General features: G+C 46.5%; 1 protein-coding gene across 1 annotated transcript; it reads left to right on the forward strand.

Annotated features, from left to right (window-relative positions):
* The first annotated feature begins 648 nt into the window (after positions 1-648).
* On the forward strand, positions 649-26,333 carry LOC142050999 (protein ELYS-like). Its single transcript, XM_075080193.1, has 24 exons — positions 649-1,021; positions 2,230-2,483; positions 5,255-5,435; positions 6,223-6,430; positions 7,703-7,819; positions 8,781-8,865; positions 10,856-11,006; positions 13,447-13,579; positions 13,667-13,848; positions 14,323-14,384; positions 17,046-17,136; positions 17,224-17,313; positions 17,476-17,620; positions 18,121-18,125; positions 18,391-18,486; positions 19,254-19,347; positions 20,822-20,945; positions 21,075-21,131; positions 22,343-22,489; positions 23,239-23,426; positions 23,597-23,741; positions 23,836-23,949; positions 25,094-25,241; positions 25,327-26,333. Exons 1-24 carry the CDS (start codon positions 901-903, stop codon positions 25,461-25,463), a joined length of 3,075 nt encoding a protein of 1,024 aa, XP_074936294.1. The 5' UTR covers positions 649-900; the 3' UTR covers positions 25,464-26,333.

Genomic DNA, 26,333 nt, shown 5'->3' on the forward strand with positions numbered 1-26,333 from the left:
AGTGAGTGTGTGGTTTCACACGTGCATGAGCTAGCAGGACGGCTTACGGCCACAGAATGGAGATGGGCAAATCCCCTCTCCTTCTCCCCGGTGCAGTGTCCTGCCTCCTTCCTTGTGCCAGCTTTTATGCTTGCTGGCTCTCTCTGCAACCCCGTTTCACTCTCTAAGCTGGTGGAAATCTCTCTGCTCTTGTGGGTGCGTTCCCTGTCTGCTTGGGGAGTTAATGTGGCTCCTAAGGAGCTCTAAAACGTGTGCAGGTCAGGGCAAGGGAAGGCACAGGGATACAGGAGCAGAAGGAAGGAGCAGATGGAGAGAGGGGGGCAGCAGCAAGGCCTCTCTTTTGGTGGCACTGAAGTGAACCTGGTTTGTGACATCACGTCTTCAGCTGCGACTGACCGTATCTTTAGCTTTTCCTTCAGTAAGCCCGTAACATTGTTGGCCTTTGAATCTGACTTTCATGTACTACATGTCAGTCAACGGTGACATCCCAGAACACTGACTTGGCTGGATGTGATTCTGCTCAAACATGTAATTTCTCAACTTGTTCTTTCTTATTTATTTTCTGGAGCTTTTTAATGCAAAACTCGGTCTCTGACTCGTGCCGTGTTGCTTGACTTGACTCCAGTGTCTTGGGCTTTTTCCCCGTGTTGTTTATCCTGTCAATACCCCTGCGTCCCTTTTTGTTGGTGATCTCGTAGGCATCAGAAAAGCAAAGGATTCTCCTTTTGCTCTGCTGTGAGATCCAAACCTGTCCTGAGTGCCCTTTTGTTAAGGAAAAGAGCCGCAGGAGGTGGACGGGAGATTATTCACGGCAAAGGGATGAAAGTTCTGTCAATCTCAAAAATGTCGATGGCTGTCAGGAGCCTCTTTTTGCATTTTTTTCTCTATTCACAGTGAAGAATGCGAGACCTCGCGGCTCAGGTAACGAGCAGCCTGCTGCAGTTTCCCGAGGTGACCATTCAGGCTCTTGGGGAAGATGAGCTCACCCGAGGTTCTGTGCTGCGTGGGCGGTTTTCCAGAGGTGAGCCTTTTCCTTGAAATTGGGTCTTGCTGTGAAGTTGTTACTGCCTGGAGGTGACCTGAGGCACGGGGTCACAGTATCAGCTGTGTCAGGTTGGTGCTGCTCAGGTGCGTCAGGTTTTGAGAGAACAGAAAGGATGAACTATGACAAAATGATGAAAAATGTTAACATTAAAACATTAGTAGAGTTAAACTTTGAAAGGACAACAGCCTGCGCCAGTCTTGAGCTATTAAAATAACACGGGCAAGTCCGTGAGCCCTCCTCAACTTCTAATTGAAGGAAAGGCAGTTTTCAAAAAAGTCCTGGTGTGGTTTTGGGCTGTATTTATTTGTACCATCATAACATCCCGTGCAGAACTAGTTCTTCCACAGTGTTAGAGAGGCAACCCCCCCTGCTTTTTCTTTCCTAGCCTGACTAAAAACAGAAGGAAGAGGAAAGCCCTGTTAGGCGCTGCAGCCAGGTTTGCAGAGTATTTAATGGGACGCAGAGGAGTGTCCCGGGAGAGCTGCTGAGAGCGGCTGAGCAGATGAGGTAGCTGACTTTGTCGGTGATCTGAAGGTAGCGCTGGGGGCCTGCCTGGGTGTCCGGGCGCCTGTGAAGACCATGTAGGATCTCTCTGTGTGACTGTAAGTGCAGTAGTTGAGTTAATACTCCCTTTGTGTTGGAAGTAGTTCAGTGAAACTAAATGTGCTAACTTCTCTCTGTGATCAGCGTGTGTAAAAGTTGAAATTGGCTCCCGCAGTGCCCATTTTAAGGTAATTCCTTGTTGAAGTCCAAATCCCTGCCCAAAGTAGGCGTGTGTCGAGCAAAGTTAGTAAACTAGAAAAGAATTGGCTGAGATTTTGCCATATTTGAAGTATATGCTTTAGGAGTTGTATTCTCCTATGTATTTAGATGATTTCTAGCAAAACCAAGCTGAATATGGTATAAAGACTAGAGACCAATCTATTGTAATCTTTATCCCAAACAACCAGAATTCTTCAGTGCAGGAATGACAAGTCCAAATGCAAAATAATAAGGTGGTTCATTTTACGATGCATTGGTTGAGGATTCAGTGGGTGATTTTCAATAATCGACCGGAATTGGGTAAGCCTCTCTTGCTCTGTGAGGTACTTCTGTTGAAGCAAAGGGGCAGTGATTGTGATTTTCCTGTTGTTTTCAACCCTCTCTTGGGAGTTTGCTTTAGCCAGCCTTTTCTCTTCTTCCAGGGAGAGATGGGCTGGCCTGGCTGGCGTGTGGCCCTCAGCTGGAGGTCGTGAGCGCTGTGACGGGAGAGCGGCTCTCTGCACACCGTTTCAGTGGAGCCCGTGAGCAGCCTCCCACCATCCGCGTGGTGAAGGAGGTTTCCTGGCAGACGGGAACGGGGCTGCTGGTTGGCTTGAGAGAAGCAGAGGGAAGTGTTCTCTGCCTGTACGACCTTGGAACATCAAGCGTGGTTACAGCAGTAGTTCTGCCAGGAAGGGTAGGTCCTTTTTAATGGGGGAAACGTTGTCAGGTGCTGCATAACGCTGTTTCAGGAGCAGCTTTGGAGCGTCTCTTTGCTAGGACGTCCATTTTCTCTATTGTGTCATCATACTGTCACTGCAGAGTGTCCAGTCGAGAGCACCTTGATGTGAAATCGTGGGGTTAACGGTACCGTTATCCTTTGAGTTTGCTGAGAGAGTCAAACAAGTTTTCTGGTTTTACAGTAGAGCACGTAGTTACCTAATTCTCCACTTTGACAAAAAGGCCTTGAAAACTACCTTTTTTTTTAGCCAGAGTGACAAAGACCTCGTCCTCACCCTGCCTTTCAAGTGTTGGTAACATACATGTCCTGAATGGTTCATTATGTCAGAAATACTGTCTTTAAAATATCTCAGACTTCCATGGCTGTGCTGTAGCTGACTTCGGCACATTCCCAGGAGTCTGGGACTAGCAAGCAGGTGACTTTAGAGCAAAGCACATTTTTCTGTTGACTTAGGATGGGCAAAAACAGGCTTCACTGCGTTACCTGGCAGGTGGTTACAGACCGACTTTCAGCCTGAAGCCCTTGAACCTCTGCTTATTGCATATGGTGCTTGTGCCGGTGGGATACTCTGGTGTAATGTTGCTAATTTTCCCTGCCTTCTCTAACCCATAAACTCAAATGACGTCCTTTCCCCTCGGCTCCTTATCTGAATGTAGACAAGAGTCACCTTAAGGTAATGGAACATCAAGATTCACTCTATCTTTACCACCTTAGAATCTGCGACAGATAAATACTTCCGTATTACTCAGCTTTCCAGAGCGTGATTGGGTTTGACTTGCTAGAATCCAGGCAGGGTTTGTTTGTCTGTAGCGCTACAGTGTGATTGCTGGCAGTGCGCGTTTGTGTGGTGGTGATTTCTAACGAGCTGAGCTGGGTTGGTGCTCCGCTGTGTGGGTTTGCCGATCGTCCTGATAAATCTCAGCGTTTGAGATGGAAAGGCAAGCTGTGTGCTGACATAGACGTGCAGCCATTCAGACTTGTAAAAGCAAACCCGAATTGAAAATATTAATGGTATTAAATTGGTTTATAACGGTTGCATGTTTCAGAGCTCTGGAATGGTATTTTCCCCACTCTTCCTGGTTTGTGTGAGGCAGAAGGGCAGCTTTCAGAGTGAGGGAGCTGAGACAGGATTTCTGTGTTCGTTCCCAGAATGAGCTGGCAGCAGTGTAGGAGAGTGTGCAAAGCCAGTGCCTGGTGCCGTGGGAAAATAGGCAGTTCCAGGAGCTTCTACAGGGAAAACTGAAGCGTTAAAACTGGGAACCTGTATGCAAAGGTGGAAAAGGTGGATTTGGGGCCAGTTGTACAACAACAAAACGAGACCTTAAAAGAAAAAAAGATAACAGCAACACGGGAACTTTGGCTGATTCTGCAGCACGATATGTGCAGTGTTTCTGCTTTCCTCCTGAGAGTCATCAAGGCTTGGAGCAGCAAGAATTCGAATAATCAACGCACTTTTGGTGGTGCTTTGAGTAGCTGAGAAGATTGGAGATTTCATCTGATTTCCAGGAAGTGTGAAACAATATAAAGTTGTCTCAATTAGTGCGGGCACTTCTAGGAGTAGAATTCTTGTGGCCCAAAGGAAAGGTAAATTCTGTAGCAGATTGCCAGGCAGTGCAGTCACAGCAAGTGCTTGATACGGGAGAGGAGAGAACTTTGGGGCTTGGAGGTTTGGTCAATTTTTCCCCACCTCTGGGGAGAAAAACCAATATATATAAAAAAAGGAATCCTTGTGGTGCTCACTGCTCTGTTCCATTGTCGTGTAACAGGTTGGTGTTGATGTAAAGCTCCCTGGTGTCACTGTGTGACATTATGCAAGGAGGCTGAAGGGCAGCCCGTGTTCTTTTGTTGTGGAGCCTTAGTGCAGGAGCCCTCACGTGCTGGTGTCTCTGCTGGAGCAGCCAGGGCTGTCCCGGGAGGGGCTGCAGGTGCTGAAAGGTCTGTCTTCATCAGGGCCTTGTACTAAAGCTGCTGGCAGGCGGCTCCGCGTGTTACAGAGCAGCGTGCGCTTCTCCTCAGCGGGAGCTGGCTTTTGGCGAACCAGCTGCTGGGCTTTTTGCCGCTGTTTCGGCACTGAAAACTTTTCTGCTTTCCCTGGTTGCTCTTTTGATTCTAAATGAGGACTGGTGTAACTTTTCCTAAGCTGGTATCTCCCTTCCACTATCTGTAACAATACTCCATTGCCGTGGCAGCGGTGTGTCTCCCCTGCAACTTGGCCGCTGCCGCGTCTGACTGAGAGCCGAGATTTGCCCTAATACCTGTTTGGCAAAGAAGGCGTGGGCTGTATCCCAGTGCTGACGGGCTGGGGGCCGTGGGAGAGCGAGAGTGAGTTTGGTCTTTCTTACTCCAGTCCCTTAAATACGGTCAAGTTTCTTGCATTTAACGGATTTTCTGTGTTGTCTTCGAGTTAATGGTTTCTAAGTAGAAAATGGAACTTGGTAAGCTGTGATAATAGACTGCACCATTGCAGTTGGAGTGAGCTCAGCGAAATCCCTGCAGGAAACCCAGTAAACGGAAGGCAGTAACGGATTTTTGTACCGGACATTTTTGGGGGTTGGTTTGTTTGTTTGTTTTGTCTGGATATAATTGGGATCAATGCTGTGTTTTTAAGTCTGAGAAACCTGTATTTACTTTCTTGCTTCTGATGGGCTGGTTCTGGTTTCACTTTTGAGTGATTTCTATCAAAGCTTGTCAAAGAGCTTAAATACTAACTTGTAGTTTTCCTGTAGGTAACTGCTGTAGAGCCCATAACTAACCCCAGAGGAGCCAGCGTGAGGCCTTGGCACCTGCACCAGGCTCTGCAAGGGTTTTGTGGCGTGGCAGCGGTGGCGACAGATGTTGGTCATCTGCTTGTGGTGGACCTTGGTTTGGATGATCTCTCTTGCAGTCAGAGGGAGAATGAACCATCGGGTGAGCTTGCGGTTTCTAAACTTGAACGGAAAAGTAAGAAAACTTGTGTCTTTTAAATCACCAACACGCATCCCACTTTGAAGCTACTACTGTGCAGACGTGTATGGCTGCTGATTACAGGTGGCGGTTTGACATCGTCTAGTCCTGAATGGATTAAAAATGGGAGTGGCTTCATACTCCTCCTAAGGTTACAAATACCCCCTCCCACCAGGGTCCCTCTGTCACGGTGACTCTCGCCAGTGAGGGGTAGGAATTTGACCATCCGAGTCGGTGCAGCTGCCTGACAGGAAGGTGTGTCGGACGTGCCCTATTTCCTGGGAATGTTCTTCTGCTTCTGTTCATTGACTTGGGGCAAAGTTTAGGCTTGTTTTTTAAAGTAAATATGCCTTACCAAAATCCCTGCATTTGACCAAACGGAACCTGTACTTGGTGTACTCGGATTGCATACGCTGTTTTTGCTCTTACAAGAGTGGCCTCGGGAGCTGGTGTCACTTCAAGTAGCTTCACCATGAGGCCCAAACTCCTGATGTGCAGAGCCCAGGAAGAATTTGTCTATGGAGGTTTCGCTTTCACCTGGTTTTGAAATAGGAGCGAGGATACCTGTCCAGTCAGAGAGTTCCTATGTGCTCTGAATGCGTACAAAATGGGAAGAGCAGACAAAGTATTGCATCAATGGGTATTTTGCCGGGGACGGTAGAATTAGATCATACATGTTGTCACGTCAGTGTTTCAAATGCAACCTGAATGGCATAACGCATTCCTTTATTGTGTGGTTTTGTGCGTGCAGGTCTAACAGTTGTCACTAGAGCTGCTGCTGGCGTTTCACAAGGAAGAGCAACCGTGACCAGAGCAGGGAGACATCTCTGCCTTCAGTTACAGTGTTCTTCAGGAACAGCAATATCGACCCTGTGCTACATCAGCAGAAGCAACCAGCTCGCCGTGGGTTTTTCCGATGGCTCCCTGTCACTGTGGAATATGAAAACTCTGCAGCGGGAGTAAGTCGGCCTTTGCACTTGGTCACGCCTGGAGGTGCAGGGCTCTCAAGGCTCTGCTTGAGGAGGAAGTCTGTTAATTTAAAGAGCCCTTTTTCAGGGAGGGAAATGTGGAGTGTAATCTTGGAGTGTTTAGGAATCCCCTTCTGAAGTAACCATTGAGCCATACCTGGATTCAGTGGGCCGCCTTCTCCCCAGCGGGCTGGGATTGTTCTCCTTATTGTGCCTGTGGGCTGAGGAACTGCGGAAAGCTCCCTTCTCTGGGTTCTGTCAAGCAGTTAGGGCGTGAGAGAGCTGCTTTCCATAAGGCAGTTTGTTCCACCAGCAGTATTCAGTGACAGCAGGAGTTGTGTGTGTTTCAATGAAAGAGATTGTAGACATTATTTCTCAGAACCAGCTCCTGCAATGAGGGCACCCATTGAAAGGCTGAAGTATGTTAATGATGGGATTGTGGTGATAATATTCTTTAAAGCGTCCAGGTTGAAAGGAGTGAGACATGAAAGCTCAAGAGCTGATCTGTGGCTGAAAAGACATTCTCTCCCACATTTCAGCCTCGACCAAAAGAGGGGACTGACCCATTCCAAGGCAGCGATGCATGGGAATGAAAGTCTGCTTGGAACACTTGGAGGTGGAATAAGGGTTGTGTCAAGGGATAAGCAACAGAGAAATTAGGGAGATGATTTCAGCTCTGCCAAAGAGCAATCCCCCCTGGAATATCTGACCCAATTCAGATCGGGATTCACTTAAGCAAATCTGCAGTGACTCACCGGGAACTATTGGCGGCATGAATAGAGAGTGGAGGGATAGTGAGGTGGCAAGAATAGATTGTGAAGGTGCAAAGAAGGTTCAGAAGTCTGGAGGAGAAACGCTTTAGATAGTCCAAGTAAAGAAACAAGACACTACTGGTGTTTGGCACTGTTTTCAGCTTGTGCAGAAGAGAGGCTGCATTTTCAGTTCAATATTGAAGCAGGCGACAAGAGTAGGAAGAATCTTTTGCCTGGCAGCTGAAGGAATCTTTCATGTTCCTGCTCCGCAGGCAGAGGAGGAGATAAAGCCAGGTTATTGCCCGTGATGGACAGTAATTTCCTCACCTCGTGGCTGTTGCATCAAAAGCAGTCGCTCCCGTGACTCCCTTGTTTGAGATGGGAGTGTGACCTTCTGTGCCTTGAGGAGAAGCACGTCAGGGGCTCTTTGCTCAGAAGATGCTTCTCCCCTTCTACAAACAGGCAGGGCCACCAGGCTCACCTGCTTTCTTTGGTTTTTTTAACCCTGCAGGCACCACTGTCAGCTTGAAGGAGGAAGGATTCCTGTCTGCGCCGTTACTTTTCAAGAGCCTGAGCATGATCCTCGCAACTGTTGCTACTTGTGGGCTGTTCAGTCGACGCAAGAAAGGTGAATAAAAGCTTACTATCGGCCACTGATTTTTCTTTTTTTTTTGAGTATTTGTTCACCTAGAGTTCACCCACATGTATTTGTTTTGTTGAATTAGCCGTGCAGGAGATTCTCTCCGGTATGGAAGGAGCTGACGGTGCGATTTGTACAGGATGTAACAGGGATGAAGAGGGACCTACTAGTTCCTCCCTGCTGAAAGGCAGCAAAGCGACAGTGGCTCTATTTCTGTGCTGGCATTCTTAAATGGCTTCCTTTGTTTCCTGATGACTGCTTCATGGTTTGCTTGATATTCACACCGTGGTGTTAAGATACCATGGAGCGCAGTGGAGGCTGCAGCTCCAGAGCACTAAAGGTGCGGATCCACCAGCCTGCTGCCCCTAAAGGAGGAGGTGACAGCATGGCCGGTTCCCTGGTGCCAGCCTGAGCCTTGGTGAGCCAGCTCAGCTCGGCTGGCAGGGAAGGTGTTCAGCAGCCAAGTCGGTGGTTTCCTGCTGGGCTAATGACTGAAACGAGGGTGTGGAAGGTGCCGTGTGTGCAGGGGAGGGACTGGAGCTTTGGTGGGAAGGGAAGGGGAGAAAGATCTGCCCCCTTCCGCATCAGCAAGCTATTTACTCAGCTCGGCTGCTCATGGAGTGGCAATCTTTATCAGTTTGACTGTAAAGCAGTTTTGATTGCGAGCTCTTCAATGTGAAGAACTGTTCCCAACCATTTTTATTCCATAGAACACCTTGAAGCTTCCAGATTGTATGGGTAGCCTTTGCCCCAGAAGCTGTTAGTGTCCAAATTTCCTCCTTTGTGGTTTGGTGGCTAAATGTGACCAATTCTCAGGTTTTGGGAAGGGCTGTTTTTCTTTTGAGCCAGACAATGCTATTAAGGAAACCTCAGCCTAGATCTAAGGAAAGGGTAACGAGGACTATAAAGCAGCTTTGTAACCAAATGTCATCATTTATACCTTTTCCAGTGAAGGCGATGCCGTGAGTTTACATCTGTTGCAGTTAGCGTTCGCAGACAGGAGGCGCTTGGCTTCAGGACAAGTCATGTACGAGGTAAGACGTGCACGTCCGTGAAAGGCTGGAAAGAGTCCTTTTCCCTAAGGGAGTATCAGTGAAGTTGGCAGGGGGAATATTGACCATGACAATTCAGAGATGACTTAAAAAGAAAGAATCTTTTGCTGAGTCTTCCTGGGCACGGCCTTTGTCCATACTTTTTGAAAAGAAGTCGTACAATTTCATACCGCCGTGTCGTGTGTTCCAGCCAGGGCCGTCTGCAAAGAGCCCGTATAAGTTCAGTTCCTGAAGAGGCAGCAGCTTTTACAAATAAAATGATTCTTCATTTAAACACCAAGTGAATGGCATGTAGGAAGAGAAGACAGGGCTTTGAGTAGCTCTGTTTAACCAAACTGCAGAATTGAATAAGGTTCTGTCTGTCTCCCTTCCTTAAAACACGGGCGTACAGCTTTATTCTGTTCCAGTCTTCAGGTTTAAATTCTTGCTTTCCCTTTGAGCTCTGTCAGCAGGACTTCACATGACGCTCACCTGCAGGGTCTCTTCGGTGCTGGTCCTGAAACTTAGTAGCTCTAAAGAGAACTCTTTCTACTTTTTGGCTGCGTTACCTATGAACTCTGCTCTTGAAGCCAGCAAAATACGCAAATACAGTAAAGAGTAGTCTGATTTGGTCAAAAAAGTATATGTAAATTTTTAGAAGTGGCTCCAAAGAGGTTGTGTTTAAAATAGAGATGAAGTAGCCTTACCTCTCTGTTATCTAACAGATAGAAGACGCGTTTTTAGAATGTATAATTTTATTCAGTGTTATGCCTGAAACCCTTGCAAAATCTTTTTGATGGGAAAGTAATCTTAATTCAGAGCATGTCTTTCCTGTTGAGGTGCAGTAGGAGAGGATCTGTGCTCTACAGCCTTGATATTTATTAGCAGTATTTCCTAGAATGGTTAAGAGAAAGCTTGCCTGTTCTCAGAGTAGGTGAGTTAAATGTAACATATCAGGTCATACGAGAATGGATTGTCTCGTGCCAGCTCATGCCAGTTCCTTCTAGAGCTCTGAAACTTTAGGAAACTTGGGTAGAATGAGGTACAATCAATTTTTTTATTTTCTGGTAGGTTTTTGGAGATTTTTAGCTGCTTAGCTTTTGGTTTTGTTTGGTTGGTTTTTAATTGTAGAGCTGCTCTTTGTCCACAATCCACACGCCCATGTGTTGTAGGGTAGATCATTTGACCAAGTGCTGTATTTGGAAAGACAGTATTTCAGTCAATGCTTGCTTAGCAAATGGTGGTCTCAGAGGTTCCACACAATCCTGCTGGAGTTTCTGTAGGTCTCAAAGTAGTTTGCTGACTCTGTAGGGATTTGTGATCCTAAACGCCTTGCCCACGTGCATGCCATGTCCGCTGTGTTGTTTTGCTGTTGGCTGCACTTGGTGAAGGAAGGGAGGCATATTTCACCCATCAGTCCCTGAGGAGGTGAGAGGAGGAGCTGGCAGGAGCTGACGTGGTTTGAGAGAAGAGTGTGACTCAGTAAGAAGTTCTCATGGCTACTCCCGAGGGATGGGCTTTCACTCTAGCGGTGTGTGCCTATAGATAATGCCTCGCAAGAGAGCTTTGGCTGCTGGAAGGCCGTGACTCCTCTAACTTCATCAGTTCTGTGATCAAGTCATGGAACAAAGCGCTTTGCATGCCTATGTATGGCATTATTTCAGATCTCCCTTTCTAGCTAAGTACGTAGGTTTGTGAAGAAACCGGGATGGTGCAGGGAATTCTGCAAAACACATTTAGAACCAATATTGTGAGGGAAATGCTCAGTTTTGAAAATGTGCAAAGCTTTTACAGCCAAACTTACCCGTTACGGTTTGACACTCAGTTCTCTTGCTTGTCAGCTGTAGTTTCTCTTTGCCGTCAGATTAAGTGCCTGGGAGAGATACAGTACAATATGCAGGTTCTAGTAGACATAGACATTCTTTCCTACTGAGGTGTAATGTCTGCTTTTCTCTCAGAATGACCTTTCTCTCGCCTGTGATTTTTTCCGCAGCGTTTGGCATCCTGTGTTGAAAAGTACAGGTTGGATCTGGCGGGCGGAGCCTTTCCCTTGAGAGGGCAGGGCAGCAAGACCAAACTACTCAGCTGTCGGGCTGTAGAAATCTTTCCCAACTGCATTGACAGAGAAGACAGCGTTGATGAAGGTTTGTTCCTGATGCCCGTGTTTGGTGATTCTAAACGAAATGGTTTTGGCATCCAAGCAATGAATGCTGTTCCGTACCCACAGCCTGAAAGTCTTCAATATCTGTATAGACTAACTTCTTGGGCTTATTTCAAAGGAAAAACTGGGTGCTGAAATTCTGTGGGACTTGTTAAAATAAACCCTATTTTTCCCTTCAATGCTTGCTGACATGCTGTAACGATGTATGGTGGGGTCACCTGTATAACGCTTGTCAGTCATTTTATTGCTCCTGCTCTCGTCTTTGAACAGTAAGATCATCCCCTCCATTGCTTAGGAATGTTCCCTCAACTTTCTTTTTTCCCCTCTTCCAACCTATGCCTGCACCTGCATCCAGCTGGCGGCCGGTCAGGAGTGCTGTTCCCCAGGGCTCGGTGTTGGGGCCAGATCTGTTTGATGCCTTCCCCAACCACCTGGATGAGCCGGCAGTGTGCCCGCGCGGCCAGGAAGGCCACCAGCATCCTGGCTTGTATGAGAGATAGTGTGGCCAGCAGGAGTAGGGCAGTGATCGTCCCCCTCTACTCGGCAGTGGTGAGGCTGCACCTCGAATCCTGTGTTCAGTTTTGGGCCCCTCACTACGAGAAAGACACTGAGGTGCTGAGTGTGTCCAAAGAAGGGCAGCGAAGCTGGTGAAGGGTCTAGAGCACAAGGTTTAGTTGGGATCTTAGGAAAAATTTCTTCACAGAAAGGGTTGCGAAGCAGTGGAACAGGCTGCCCAGGGAAGTGGTGGCGTCACCATCCCTGGAGGGAGTTAAAAGACGTGCAGATGTGGCGCTTTGGGACAGGGTTTAGTGGTGGACTTGGCAGTATGAGGTTTACAGTTGGGCTCGATGATCTTAAGGGCCTTTTCCTACCTAAATGATTCTACGAGTCTATGATCTGCCTGTGCACTTTGCCCTCTCTGTGTCTAATAGGTTCCTAAACCTACAAGCTCTTAAAGCAATAGCTTCTGGCTTCCCTCGTCCGGACCGACAGTTAAAACTCCTCTGGTGTCTTTCATTACCTTGCAATAATGAGATGTGCATCTCTGGGTTTGCACATCCAGTGATGCTCTGAGCACATCTCTGAGCCGGCTGCAGTGATAACTTTCACAGCCTTTTGTTTGGGTGTGTGAATGCCCTTCCCTCTCTTCTTACTGGCCTTAACTTATGTCTGCTTGTTACAAAGACGACACTGGCATGACTTTCTAGGCTATTTGTGTTTATTAGCTTTGACTTAGTCCTGAAGAGGCAGCTTCCACCTCTTTTGGGGTGCCACCCTCTAACAACAGCGTGTCAAAATCTAATGAAAACCCCTTTGGATTTTCTCCACTTGTGTCACGATTCTGAGGAGAGGGCCTTCTAAAACCTTGTCAAAAACAAACAACACACACACCCACCAAAAAACCCAAACCAAAACCAACAAAAAAGGCCCTTTCGGTCCCCTTTTCATGAAGTCTGAGGCATGGAAAAATGCTTGTCATTTTTCTGATGGCTCCTCATTAGCTTTTATCCAGAAACTATTCAAGTTGTAGGCCCACATGAGCTTCTGTTGGATGTGGGTTGAGGTTAGAAATGCAGCTGGCTTCTGATTTATGAAACTAATTGACATCTTCAAAGGCAGTTTCAGCGGCTCACACAACTGAAAGGGCACAGAAGCTCACGATGAAACACAGTAAAGCGTGGGAGGCTCCCTGAGCAGCCCTGATGAACTCAGCAGAGAAGAGAGACCCATTTTGCCAAATGACCTGTCTCCTGGTTCCCTGCTCTGTCAGGGTAAAGGATGCACCCCCCACTTTGCTCACATCTGGAGAATGCCTTCTCCCCAGAGGCGACAGACCATGCCACTTCTTGAGAGAACCCGAGTGTAACATGGTCAATGTTTGATGTTAAACTCTTTGTTCCAATCTCCTGTTTGTTGGGGTTGGGTTTTGGTGTTTGTTTTGTGTGATAATTGTGTTCTTTCATTCTGACTGTGCTGGAAAGGAGCTATTCGTAACACTCGTAATCGAGTCGAATCTGGAAATTAATCATGCCAGCTGAGTGATCAAGTGTATATGACAAGAATTTGTATGCTTTCTAAAAGCAGCAATGTATGTTTTCCTAGGGTGGTGGGTTGTTTTTTGGTTTTTGTTTTTTTCTAACCATCTTGATGCACTCTTACTGTATGGGAAACTTGATTACCTGACAATTGTGTATTGGATTTGTCTTAGGACGGATACAGGTTGAACTCGCAAAGGGGGGCAGCATGACTGAAACCTATCACAGAGGTGATGCTATGGTGTACATTTTTAAAATTCTTCTTAGTCAAGTTTTGCGTTTCATGAGTGACGTAACAGAATGAATCCAAAATAGAAAGTGATGTTTTGAAAATGTCAGATAGATTGTATTTTCTCCCAATAAGAATCAATGTCTTGTCTTTTCCAGTCATATCTCCTGACATCAGTGTCTCAGTCTTCAGCTGGCAAGTGAATACACGCGGCCAGGGAAAACCATCTACTTATTTGGGTGTATTTGACTTTGACTGCTGGTATCAGGCTCAAATGCCAGGCTCGCTAAGGTAGGTTTTTATGAAGCTGTTTTCAGTATCCCTCCCCATAATTCATTGGAAAGTCGGCGTTTAGCTTCTGCACTTGTTTTCTTTCAGGCCAGAAGAATCCCTTCAGGACTGCCCCTATTTTGCACTGTGGTCACTGGATGCTGTAACAAGCACGACTGCTCCAAACCTCCTTCTGGATGTTGTGGTGCAGGAGCGCAGCCTAAGCTGGAGAGTTCCTCCTTCTTATCCACAACCTGAGCTGTGTTTTCACCCAAGCACCTATAATTTTGGTAGGTATTACACGGCTTTGAATAGTGATAAGCTTAAACCGAGCTCAAATGCCATTTATTGGTTCTCCTGTTCACTGTTTGTCACGCAAAAACCCACCCAAACCGAAACACCCCAACCCCCCACCCACCCAACTCTGGTGACGTTGTACTGACCAAGTGTGTGCTGTTGTGACACCTGCCTGACAGGCGGCTGGGTCTGGGGGTTGGGTGCTTCTGTAACGCAGCCCGTGAGGTGGTGCTGGTGATCAAATGAAATGACTCTGGGCTGAAGCTCAAAGCGCAGCACCTCGATAGCCCCACAGGTACAATCTCTACACTCAGCCATTATTTTTCTAAAAAAGTCTGTAAGTGATGTCATGAGAAGAACGGGTACTCAGTTGTACCTTTCCAGAGGTTGTGATGAAAAAAATGTAAACTGGTGCCACCATCATGGTGAGAGTATGGAATGTTGTCCAACGTTCGTTGTCTCTGCAGATGGCACGTGCCTGCTGAGCTCTGGTGTTGTTCATATGACGTGCAGCGGCTTCCAGAAGGAGGTGAGCTTTTACTGTATCTTTATGGAGAATGTCAAGAGATGGACCTTTCCTAAGCTTTCCATGGCGCTGCTTTCGGTGTCAGGGACCATTTAATGCTCCTCCTGCCCATCCACACGCGTAACTGCAATTGTACCCTACCAGTTTTATCAAATGTAATGTTTGAGGTCCCCTCTTGGGAGTGTAAACCCACCGTTGTCTCCTGTTGAAGCACGATCAGGGCCTGAATGTCTAGAAAGGAAGAGAGTGCTGCTCTAGGAGCAGGAAGAGAAAGTCGGGGAAAGCTGTTCCTTCTCTCTCATCAATGAGTGCAACTGCCTGCGTGGTCCTGAGTTCGGGTTTTGATCCCTGATTACCTTGGAAAAGAGGACAGAACGGAGAAAAGGAAGCATCTTTCCCTCAGAACAACCTTCTCCCCCGTCGGTCTCTCAAAGCATTAGGTTCCGTGCAGAACCTGACGATGGGGGTGTCTCACTCGGATGCGAGTGGCTGCGAACATCCGCTTGCGGGACTATACCTGATCATTTGCTTCCAAGGCAGTGAGCTGCAGCAAACAATTGCTGTTGGCAGCTCTACCCGATGACTTCCCTGTATTTTCCCTTCATCGGTCGGCTTTGCTGCAGCCTCTCAAAGCAGATCTTCACCCCTGTAGCCTTTGCCTTGTGCTACAGGTGCCCAATTGACTCCTCTGGGACTGCCCTCTTGTTGCTGCAACACCTCAGTCACCTTTAGCTCGTGACACCCACCACCTTCTCTCTGCTTTATCCCACCGCAGTGACTTCACCCCCCTCCTTCAGAGGTTTCCCATTTGCAGGGCACCAACCTTTCTCTCTCCTCTGAAGGATTTCCCTGAGAGATGCAGCCTTTGTGATGAAGAACCCATCTTCACCCAGGCAGGCTCCAAGCGAAATGCTGAGCGAGCGAGTCATCAGGCAGAGGAGCACTTAGTAGGAAGGGGAGAGCAGGCTTTCCCTGCCCTCATCTTCCTCTCTACTGGATTCCTCACCAGATCTGTGGGGGTGCGCTGGGGCAAAGAGCACTTGTGCACAGTGTGGTAGCTAACATGAACGTCTTGGCAGGTTGGCCTGGCCCATAGGCTGTCTCTTTTGCAAGCCTGATGTAGGCTCTTCCATTCAGATTGGGTGATCTGATGTCAGCTCCACGTTGGAAATAATTGGGAAATGCAGAAATTTGTCACACCCTTTGCTGAATTGAGACTAGATCATTCAGAGGCTTGTTAGGCATTTGAGCAGGAATTGCTTGTGAATGTGAGTAAGACAAATCTCAGAATTAGGGACAAGAAGCTTGGTTTGGGGTTTTGTTTGCCACCGTAAGTTGTACTCGGTGTGTTTCCTTGTCTGAGACTGGTTTTCAGAAAAAGATGGAAATCTGATGTGTGTATTCGAATGTGTAGAAATGGCTTTGAATGTGATGATTTTATTTAGAAGGGAAAGATACTTCTGAATGTGCTTAAAAAGCCAAAGAAACAAGCAAACAAAAAGCAAAAGCCCTAAAAAGGAAAATTTGCTGAGGGCTCAGTCTTGGGCCCCTCGGGACAAGAAGGACATAGAGTTGCCGGCGCGTGTCCAAAGAAGGGCACCAAAGCTGGGGAAGGGTCTGGAGAACAGGTCTCATGAGGAGAGGTTGAGGGACCTGGGGTTGTTTGGCCTGGAGGAGAGGAGGCTGAGGGGAGACCTTATCGCTCTCTGCAACTGCCTGACAGGAGGCTGTTGTGAGGTGGGGCTTGGTCTCTTCTCCCAGGTCACTAGCGATAGAACGAGAGGAAACGGCTTCAAGCTGCATCAGGGGAGGTTTAGGTTGGATATTAGGGAAAATGCCTTCACTGCAAGGGTGGTCAGGCGTTGGAAGAGGCTGCCCAGAGAGGTGGGGGACTCACCATCCCTGGAGGTATTGAAAAGACATGTAGACGTGGCACTTGAGGGCACGATTTAGGAGACATGGTAGTGTTGGGTTGACAGTTGCACTCAATGATCCTAGAGGGCTTTTCCAACCTTAAGGATTCTATGATTCTATGTTTCGATGATCATTTCACCTGGAAGAAGTATCAGAACACCAGCTGCACTCAGCTACTCCTTAACAGTGCACGTCTGTGCCTGCCTGTGCTTTGCCCTTCTGAAGGATTGCCACGGCATTAGAACACAGTGTTTGAAGCGCCTAAAACTGAAACCTATTAGAACATCAATGTTTCACTTCTTTTCTGTCGTTTTGGGAAATGACAACTTAATGTTTGGGGTGTCGTAACTCCTTCATGTCTTCATAGCCTGGAAAGCTGCTTGATCTTGGCTTCACTGCTTCCATGCAAACGTTGCAGAGTTCTGTTTGTTCTGTCCCCTTCGCGCATTCCTGATGGCAAACTTCTCTGCACCCCATGTGCCATGGGTATAAGCAGGGCACGTTGCTGGGAATAGTTAATTGGAACGCAGTAAATTGAGAGGATAATGCAGAGGCATGCAAATAAAGATTAGAATTAGCCTTTGGGAAGTTGTCATGTCATGGGGAAAATTCCATGTGCTCCTCAAAGCAACAAGCAGCCCAGCCTGTGATGCCTGAGTGAGTGTAGAGTTCGAAACAAGCACTTACTGTTGGTGGTTTGGATGTTGAAAGCAGGTAGGATTCTCCTTTGATTTCGCCTGTTACTTTTAGGAGGAGCAGTTAGAGGCGGTCTTGTCAGCGGCTGCCCAGACAGGTTCTGTAGGGCTTCTGACTGGCTGCATTAAGCTTTGGACATCTAAAGGTAAGACTTGTTATGTGGTTTTTATGTTGCATGGTTTCTTCGTTTGGAATTCTTGATTCATTTCTTTTTTGTTCTCTCTTTTTAAAGAGCAGCCAAGTTCTGCTGCTAATTTAGAGTTGGCCCTTGACTGGACGTGGAGCAGAGTGATCTATACAAAAGGCGCATTTGAGCAAATCTGTGAGTACTAGTGCAGCCATGCTGCAAACCTAGAATCAGTCTTTCCAGTTGAGCTTATTCAGTGATCTGCTGGTAGATGGTCTTGCCCGCAGATCTGGAAGTGCACTTTGAAACTCTGAAATGGCTCTGTAGGCTAACGATTTCATACTTGTTCTTGAAAAGGTGTTGCGCTGTTTGACGGCTCCTGCAACTCCGTTGACCCGGAGAGGTTACAGGCTCTGCAGCACCGCCAGTTGCTTTTGAGCAACCTTAGCACAGTCTTAAACTGTTTTCTAACAGAGGCACAAGAGCTCGCTGGAAAAGGTTTGTCACAGTATTTCTAACTCTCTGGTGTGTCTTATGAAGATTTGGAACGATGCTGGGGCTGTAATTGTGGAAAGAGGAGCTGTTGTTGGTTTTGCTGATTGGCAGAAAGTCAAATGTAGCGGGGAGAAGGGGCTTAAATGGGAGGGGTTGGGGCTGCCACTTAACGCGCGTTGAGTTCAGGGCACGAGTTTGTTGGGGAGCTCGTGCGAGTGGGTGGGGAGGCTGCGTTCAGCAAGGAGCTGTGCAAGCACCCGGCCTGAAATTACAGCAACGGGATGTGGCACTGTGACAAATACTCCCTTTGATTGTCAGCTAGCAGTGCGTAATTGCATGCAAATATTGGGCTGGAAATTACTAAAATCAGAGAGGAAGCCTAAATGAGTAACATGTGAAGTGAGTTGCATGAGTTTCTGTAGCTGTTTCTATTAGAACTTGTTCCTGGCATATTGAGGAGAAAAGAAAAAATCCCTTTGCTAGAGTAAACCTCTCTGCTACGTGAAGAACAGGTGCCTTATCCATGAGTGGATTTAGTAGTTCCGACTTCACTTTTTTTTATTAAACCTTTAGTGAATCTTCTTCTTTGTAGGGGTTGCTTGTGATTGTGGGCTTTTACTTCAGAGAAGGACGTGATACGGAGTGAAAAATGCACAGGCAAAGATTCCTACCGTGTTATTTTTCTACTTTCTCTTTAGTGCAATGAGGGGAGTTTTATAAAAAACAAAAGAAATTGCACACCAACAGTCCTCTTAAGCTTCTTTTCATGTTTTGCAGACTTGACAAACAAGCTGGCGGTGACCAGCCTCGCAGCTTTGTATGCACGAGTGGTCCTCTGGTTCTGTGGGTCCCATCTCCTGCCAGAGGGCTCAGGTAAGCCTGAACTGTCACGCATCTGTAGCAGTCAGTGCTTCCTATGAACACGTGCTTCCCCGTGGTTTTGTCAAGGCTTCATCAATACCAAGTCGTGCCGGTTCAGTGACAGCAGATGCTGAAGTTCTGCTGCTGAAATTGAGATTTCACTGTTTTTTCAACTCCGTCGTGTAGAATGATGGAAGCAGTTTCTTTCCGGGGTGTTTCTCAGAAACAGCACTAAGCCTCTGAGTGAAGGAGTTGCTCGTGCCCACAGCTTGAAATCCTTGGGATTGTAAACAAGTAACTCCTAAAGCACCAACACGGGAATGCTTGATTTTACAGTAAAAGCCTGACGTGCGTGTTTTGAACTTTTTACGGATTGTTTGAGGAAAAAATACACCTTGGAAATAGTTCACCATTTGGATGGGTTATAAACCCTATTGTCAGCCTTAACTGTCTTACGCATGTTCACATGACATGTTTAAAAACCCATTCCCTTTGAGAATTGGGGGGTTTTTTTTAGAGTGAACTTCAGCTGACACTACATGTTCTGGATGCTACATCACCTGTAAGCTTGAAATGGCACTTAGGACAAGGAGGAATTGACTCCTGTGTCGTAGGTCTCTTTTAGCAAAGGCAGAAGGAGGATGGGCTTCTTTCAAAGTCGGAGGCTGGCCTGTGCTTTTGATGCTCAGCTTGTGTGTTCTTCTGTCTTTTTAGTCAAAAACTGTAGGTTGAAAATGTGATATGACTTCTTTAACTTACTTCTTATTTATTGCCTGTAGGTGATGAGATGCGTTTCTCTAGACCTTTCTACAATTATCCTCTGATTCGGAGCTACTACGCTGGTCATCGACAGAAACTGGAGCGTTTATCAAGGTAGGACGTGCAGGAAAGCTCTAGAGCAGTTCCGCTGCAAATTCAGAAGCGGCAGCAAGTGGCTTTTCCATCAGCAGCTGTATTTGCTATGCTTCATGCATTTGCCGGCAACACTCTTGACTGGAGTGATGCGTGTGTCCTGCTGAACAGAGAGGTTCCTTTCCTGTGTTGAAATGTTGATATATACCTCTGCTTAGTGCCCTTTGTTGGTATCATCATTGTTTAGACGTGCACGTAATTCATTGGCAATTCTGTGTCATTTGTTACCACTGGAAAAGGTCGTGTGGTGAGGACAGGATCAGTCACGGCCAGGTCAGCAAGGCACGGCCTTTGCAGAGCAATTGTTCTGGACACAGAAGAAAGCATGTTTTAGAAAAAAAAAACCAAAAAACAAAGCAAAAATAATCTCTCTCAATGACCAGTGATAGATGGTGATAAGGGGATTGGCCCAAATCTCCTACTCCCAAGCACCGCGGTGTCATTGAAGGAGATGGGCAGAGTCACATGCAGCTGGCACAGCCAGCGCGCTCCTGGCTACTGGATAAAAGTGCCTTCCTCACGGGAACTGCCTTTCCTGGGCTGGCTCACGAGCATAATGGTGATGTGCCTTGGGTTAGGTGAGAACAGATTTTTCTTTGGCAACTGTTCTGTAACCTAAAGAAAGTCCTCAAGTAGCCGTGGCTGTGGCACCGTGAGCAAGGTGCAGCAGGAGGAGTCCAGGTGGAAGCTGCTCTATGTCAGGCGTTGGCTTTCAAGCTCCTCTTCCTGCGCGTCCTTCTCAGGTAACTCTCGTACAGGCTCACGGGCTCCTTAGAAGCACCACCTCCAGCGTGCTGCTTCTGCTCGTCCTCCTCGGGAAATGAAAGGCTGGCGTCGCAGCCCGCAGGAGCCTGCGATGGGCTTCTGAGCAATGCCGTGTTTAACAGGCCAGCCCTCCGTCACTGTGATGGCATGTGCAGAGGCACAAACGTGCTGCTTCAGGTGATACCAGAATTCAGCTGTGGGCTCAGCTTTCTGACCGTGACTGTTTTTCAGTAACAAAAGCGAGGTGCTGAGACCAAAGCCTGACATTTCCGTGCTGTGGTCTCACCGCTGTGTGTGGGAACGCTCCCACTGGAGGCGTGGGGTTTGGGTTAGCTTTGCTCACACTGCCCTTGTATTACAAGTAATGCGGCACAAAAGAAAACCTGAAAACTAAAAGGTCGCTGCAACTTTCCCCTTAATAAGGGAGCTTTTTGGATTCCTATTTGGAGCTCCTTTAATAATTCACTAGGATCTAATGAGCACCTTTCACCTGACTCCGAAATTTCTTTCCAGTCTATTTCAAGTCACGATCATGCCTTTGTCTGTTTGTTCCTTTCTTGGAGTCGTGGGAGCTTTAGCTGGGTTTGTTTTGGCTGGAGGAAATCTGTGACACTGAGAGGCCAGAATTAGTGTTTTCCTCTGTGCAAATCCTCGCTACGTTTTGTTCCAGAGGAAAACGGGACTCTGACTGCCTGATGGTCGATGGCATGGTTTCCCAGTTAGGAGACCGAGTTGAGAAGTTGTGGCAGAGAGATGAAGGAGGAACAGGGAAATACCCACCTCCTAGTTTACGGGTGAGTGTTGTGTTCGCTGAAGGCAACAACAACAGCCACAACAAACCCCAGCCCCAGCCCAGCCCTCCCCCAAAGCCAATGATTTCTCAAAGAGAGGAGTTTTAAAAAGCTTCTACCTTTTCATTCCAGGCACTGCTGGAGCTCTATTTGCTAGAAGGTGTTGAAGAAAGCCACAAACATGCAATCGTATCCCTTGGAGTTATTTCTGTTACACCTCCAGTATACGCGCATCAGGGGTCTGAAATGTCTGTCACCTACGTGTTCGATGCATTTTCTAATTTGTGCTTCAAACACACTGCGGATGAACACGTGTAGTTAAGAATTAAGTCGCAGACAGAAGCATTGTTTGATTTCTTTGTACTGTGGATTTTTTAGGAATTTTTAAAATGTTTTGTTGCAAAGTCTTTTCTGCTATGAGGAAACAGGTTTACTAAGCAATATTAATGTAGAAAGCTCCCTAGATTTTCTCAAAATTTAGACACAGTTTTCATTTTTGAAGCACCCACAGCTGTAGCAAACAGCTGCTTCCTCGAGCGATGCACTAGAATGTGCTGCTTCAGAGCAAAAGGATTTCTGACAGCGGTTTACCAGGACCTGATTTTGCTGAAATCATCCATTTTCCAGCACAGCTAAGAGGGCTTGCTTTTGTGCTGTTACAAGTGCAGGCACACAGAATAATAGAGAGAGAGAAGGGAAAAGTCATTGGGCAGAAACTGAATTTTTAAGCTGCCGAAATACACTGTGTTGCTTTTGTTGTGTGTTGCCTGAGCCGAGAGGGGAGCCTAGAGAGCAGGGGCTTTAAAGCTGTTGCACCCCGGAGCTCTCTGATGAGAATAGACCCCCCAAACCAGCTGTCAGAAAGAGAAAGTGACACTGCCGATGAGTGATCCACATACTGGTTTAAATCCAGTTTTAATCATTCAGAGCTAAGCTGTGCTGTAAGGACACCCTAATTTCACTTGTTTTATATACGCTGGAAAGGAGGGAAGAAACCAGCTGTAGAATTTGTTTGCTTTAATAATCAAGCATTGGCCGTTCTCGTGTTTTGAATGTCTAGCTGGTGGCTCCAGTGACTAAAGAGGGAGCCTGAGTTTCCAACGAAACTGTTTAAATATCGAAAGGCAACCTTTCTGAATGCCTTAGAGAAATCAGAGAGTCTGTCTTTCTGGTTATTTATTCAGAATGCAATTTTGTTGTTAGGGCCTGACTATCTTCAGGTTGCAACAGCATAAAACGGCAAGACTAATACATGAGTATTTTCTGCGTCCTACCACTATGTTATTCTTATTTCCTTTTATTATTTATTCCTATTATATTAATCATAGGAGTAATATTATTTCATGTGATAAATTGTTGTTCTTGCAATTTGTTAGCCTTAATTAGATACTTGATATCAGACAATTTACTTGCTGCTAGACATCATGCATCCCTTTCCAACTAAAACAGAACCTTCCGTCGACTCCTTCGCAGCTGCCTTTGCCATCCCTTGGAGCCTTGTTAAGCTTATTCGAGGTTTTTGGCTTCTAGACCACAAGGATTATGATGTAAGTATGTGACAGTTTAGTTGGGCACACATTGCAATACAATGCTGTGATCTATCAAATGATGTAAAAACCCTGGTGCTTAGCTAATAACAGGTGATAAAACATGGGAAGCTTCTTTTGTAATCCTGCTTCAGCAGCACCTTCAGCAATACGTGATGATCTGCAGTTTGGTTTTAATTACGTTGAGAGGAAATGGATTAAGACAATGAAGAAGTCAGCGTTAATAATGCTTGAGATGTGACTTGCCAAAGCCGTCTGTTCAGGTTGTTCTCAGCAGAGCAGTCGAGCGCTTTCTCAAAAGCAGTGGTTTGGGTACTTTAACTATTCAAACTACCATCCTGGCAGCAAGACTTGAGACAGAACACCGCAAAAGTGACTTTTCAATCTAATCCATGTTCCCTCTGATGCTGAAGGTTGTTCTTTGCCCGTCACAATGTTAATATAACCTGTTTGCCTGGGAGAATGACTTGTCTTTATAAGAGGTGATGTTTGCCTACGGAGATTTGGTTATCCTGGCCAGGTGTGAATCACTCCTGTCAAAGGACTCCCTTTGTTCTGTACGGCTCACTGAATATTTTTTTCTGCAGACTTCAGCATTTATATTTACCTGTCCGGTACCAAGCCCTTCATTAGTCACCATCTAACTTTATTCAACAGAGATTCACCCTTACCGAAGACACTTTTGAATCGTTTTGTTGTGCGTGTGTGTGTCTATGTATCTTAAGAAACCTGATCTCTACCTTCTGCAGAACTCCCTGGCCCTGCTGGTTGAACCAGCTGCAACCAAACCTGTGTCGTGGCAACACGTGCGAATTCTTCGGTCCCTCATGTGCCAAGGAGAGCATAGGCGAGCCCTCAGATACATGCAGGTGATGAAGCCACCATTCTCAAGCAGTTGTGAAGAGCGGCTTTTCCTCACTGTGCTGTTGTCCAATAGGTAAAGAAATATCTGCCACCATTTGGCACTCAAATACTGTGAAAGGTGGAGAACAAACACTAGAAATCACAATCCCCTACACTTCCTTTGAACTTTGAGCACAATATTTGTGGGGCATCTTTTTGGTGATACCATTAATATGCCTTTACATCTCAAAAAATTAACTACAGGTGCATGGCGGAGGCTTGGGCTCTGCTGCAGGAAGACGCCGCTCAGTTAAAGGAGGAAGAGCTATTAAAAGACATGTATGACATCTGTCGGGAGATGGGACTAGTGGAAGACTTCCTGAGGCTGCCTTTCACAGACTCTGAACAAGTAAGTGTGGGCAAGAGGAAAATCTGAACCCCCTCTTTGCCAAGAGAAGAGGCAGGGTCATCATATATGTTTTAAAATGTGTTATTTCTCGTAGAAGTGTTTGGAGAAATTTTTACGGACTCATGAGATTCTTTTAGTCCAGCATCTGCAGCGTGCCAACTGTACGGCAGCACCACAGCTGAACCAGGCGATGAACGTTCATCTCAGGGTAAGCGTAAAAGTCCTGCCAAGTGTGCAAGGTTCTCTTAGGGGTTACTGACCGGTTCTGAGACTACAGATAAAAATCCTGCTTTGTTTTTCACACTGTTCTTTAAAGTTCTAGGAATAAGTCTCTTATGTTACAGCTGAACCTAAAAGTTGAACAAAAAATTTCACTTCTCCAAAGCGACCCTGTGAAGTTGGAAATTCAGTGTTACAGGCTGTTGTTGACTCCACTTTGAACAGTTTGTTTGTGTCTGAGGATTAAATAAGTATCTTTCCTGTCAGCCACTCTTACCATTCAGTTATTCAGGGACATACGTTATGTAGGGTTCGGATTATTGGAAGTTGTTTGGGTCACTGTGGAATGAAGAGTGTGTTGTATGTCATCTCCTGTATCTCACACGCAGCTCTGGGTGCCAACCCACAGGCAACATTTGCATCATGGGTTGTTCTTTTTATTATTTCCTCAAGTTATAGCGTGAGGTCTGCAATTCCACAGCTTTCGTTTTACCACTTTTTGGACAGAAATTCTTACCTAACTTCTGTATCTCAAAATAGGCATATCAAATTCTGTGTTATGGGAACTTCTGTTGTGGTTCTGTGATCCATGTGCTGCTTTCCGGAACCATAGTTCTCCAGGGAAGCAAACTTATGGGGTGGTTCTGGAAGGTTGAGGTCCTGCATTTGAAAGCTTCCATCCAGGGGGAAGGGGTGTGTAGGTAGCTTTCTCTTCCTCATTTTAATCCTCACTTCCTCTTGTCCAACGTAACCCGCCGCTGCCCTGGAGATTCAGTCACCTGGGGCAGTGGCGTTTCAGGAAAAACAAGGGAAAGGCTGCTGTTTTGTCAGCCACGTGAAACTTGTGGGTGCTGACAAGTGTGTCAGAATGAGGTTCTGCAGGGTGCCGGCATGGTTTTACCTTAAAGTTGTAGGTTCTGCTATTATTCTAGTCTTCCTTCCACTTGGCTAAAAATTCCGGGTGAAGCTGGTGTGCGCTGATGGGCAGAACTGGCTGCCGTTCTGTGCAGGGGGTGTATTTTTCTGCACCTGTAGAGGAAACCTATTCCCTAATTCGAAATAGCACCGACAGCTCCGTGCGATGAACTTCTTGTAACTATTTAGCTTCTTGCTTTACGCTTCTCGTTCATCAGAACGACTGTGCTCCTCGCTGGAGACAGAGAGCAGTTGCCAGAAATTCTCTCTCAGCCCAGCACGGCAAGACCCTTCCTAGAGGTCAGAGGCAGCTGGCTGTAGAGAGAGCCAAGCCTTACCATCTGCCTTCGTCCGGACCAAGAGAAGGTGATTTTTAGGGGGGGAATATAACGCACAACTAACCATCGCTCTGATTGCACAAGGCTGATCGTTTTTCCCTCGTGCTTTACAGCCGCAAGACCAAAGCCATTCTCGACAGTAACAAAACCAGCTAATACAGGAAATGTGCATCCACGGGCACCTTTCAGCAGTCGTGTGTTGGCCAAAGTTAGAGAGTTATGGGTAGGAAATGAGCAGAAACCCAGTTGAGAGAGAGTTTTTCTGTTATGATAATGTTTGTTATGCAAAAAACATATATTTATATTATGGTAAATATGTTTAGAGAATTTAAGAGAGCTGAAACTAAAACCCTGATTACCATCAAGCTATTGGTGTATGGATCTTGCTAGACTTGATTGTGTGATCAGATAGTAACCTTTTCCCACTTGCTGACATTTTTCTGCCTTATTTACTTAAAAATAGGCAGAACGATAAAGAGCAGGAAAGAGGCCAGTAGCTGTCAGATGATTTTCCTACAGGTGGTGTGGCCAAATCAACCTCAGTACTGGTATATTTGGACTTGAGGGCAATGAAGGTCAGTTACTGCCCTTCTCTACTGTCCTTTTGCCATGAGAAAAGACCAAGACATTGGCCAGATCGTACTACAAGAACATGCCCGGCGTGCAAATAAGGCCGCAGATAACTAAGTAGTTTAATCCCCCATCAGAACCCCTTCTCATGGAAGATTACTCTCAGGGTTGTCAGCGCAATACATGTCTTTGCTCCAATTTCATCCCTTCCCATGTAACCAACCATAAATAGCTTCTGGTGGGGAAGAAACAAGCTCCAGGCAGGAGCCAACCCATAGTCTCTTGTGAGTTGTTAGGCAATGCTTGTAACCTCTTAGTCTAGGCCAGTTGGCAAATGCTATGAAATAATAGAATTTCTCGTAGTAAGATTGCATTTGTTTCTTATGTTGTTGGTACTTTTGTCTTCTGTGCAAAACTTGCAGGTTTCCATCGCAGGAATGCTGTTCTCACCAAAGCAGTCAAGATAACGAGTGCCTTTGAGATGCTCGGAGAGAAATGTTCTGTGGTTCCTTCTGAATTACAGCTGTTCCTCAAATAAAAAGCGTTTTCC

The sequence above is a fragment of the Phalacrocorax aristotelis genome, unplaced genomic scaffold (genome assembly GCF_949628215.1).
Source record: "Phalacrocorax aristotelis unplaced genomic scaffold, bGulAri2.1 scaffold_119, whole genome shotgun sequence".
NCBI lineage: Eukaryota > Metazoa > Chordata > Aves > Suliformes > Phalacrocoracidae > Phalacrocorax > Phalacrocorax aristotelis.

What these genes read in the sequence shown, in the direction of transcription:
- LOC142050999 (XM_075080193.1), top strand. Translation starts at nt 901, where the DNA reads ATGCGAGACCTCGCGGCTCAGGTAACGAGCAGCCTGCTGCAGTTTCCC. An exon ending in AGGCGCATTTGAGCAAATCT is followed by an intron (nt 17,314 to 17,475) that starts GTGAGTACTAGT and finishes GTTCTTGAAAAG; the next exon opens with GTGTTGCGCTGTTTGACGGC. An exon ending in ACCCACCTCCTAGTTTACGG is followed by an intron (nt 20,946 to 21,074) that starts GTGAGTGTTGTG and finishes TTTTCATTCCAG; the next exon opens with GCACTGCTGGAGCTCTATTT.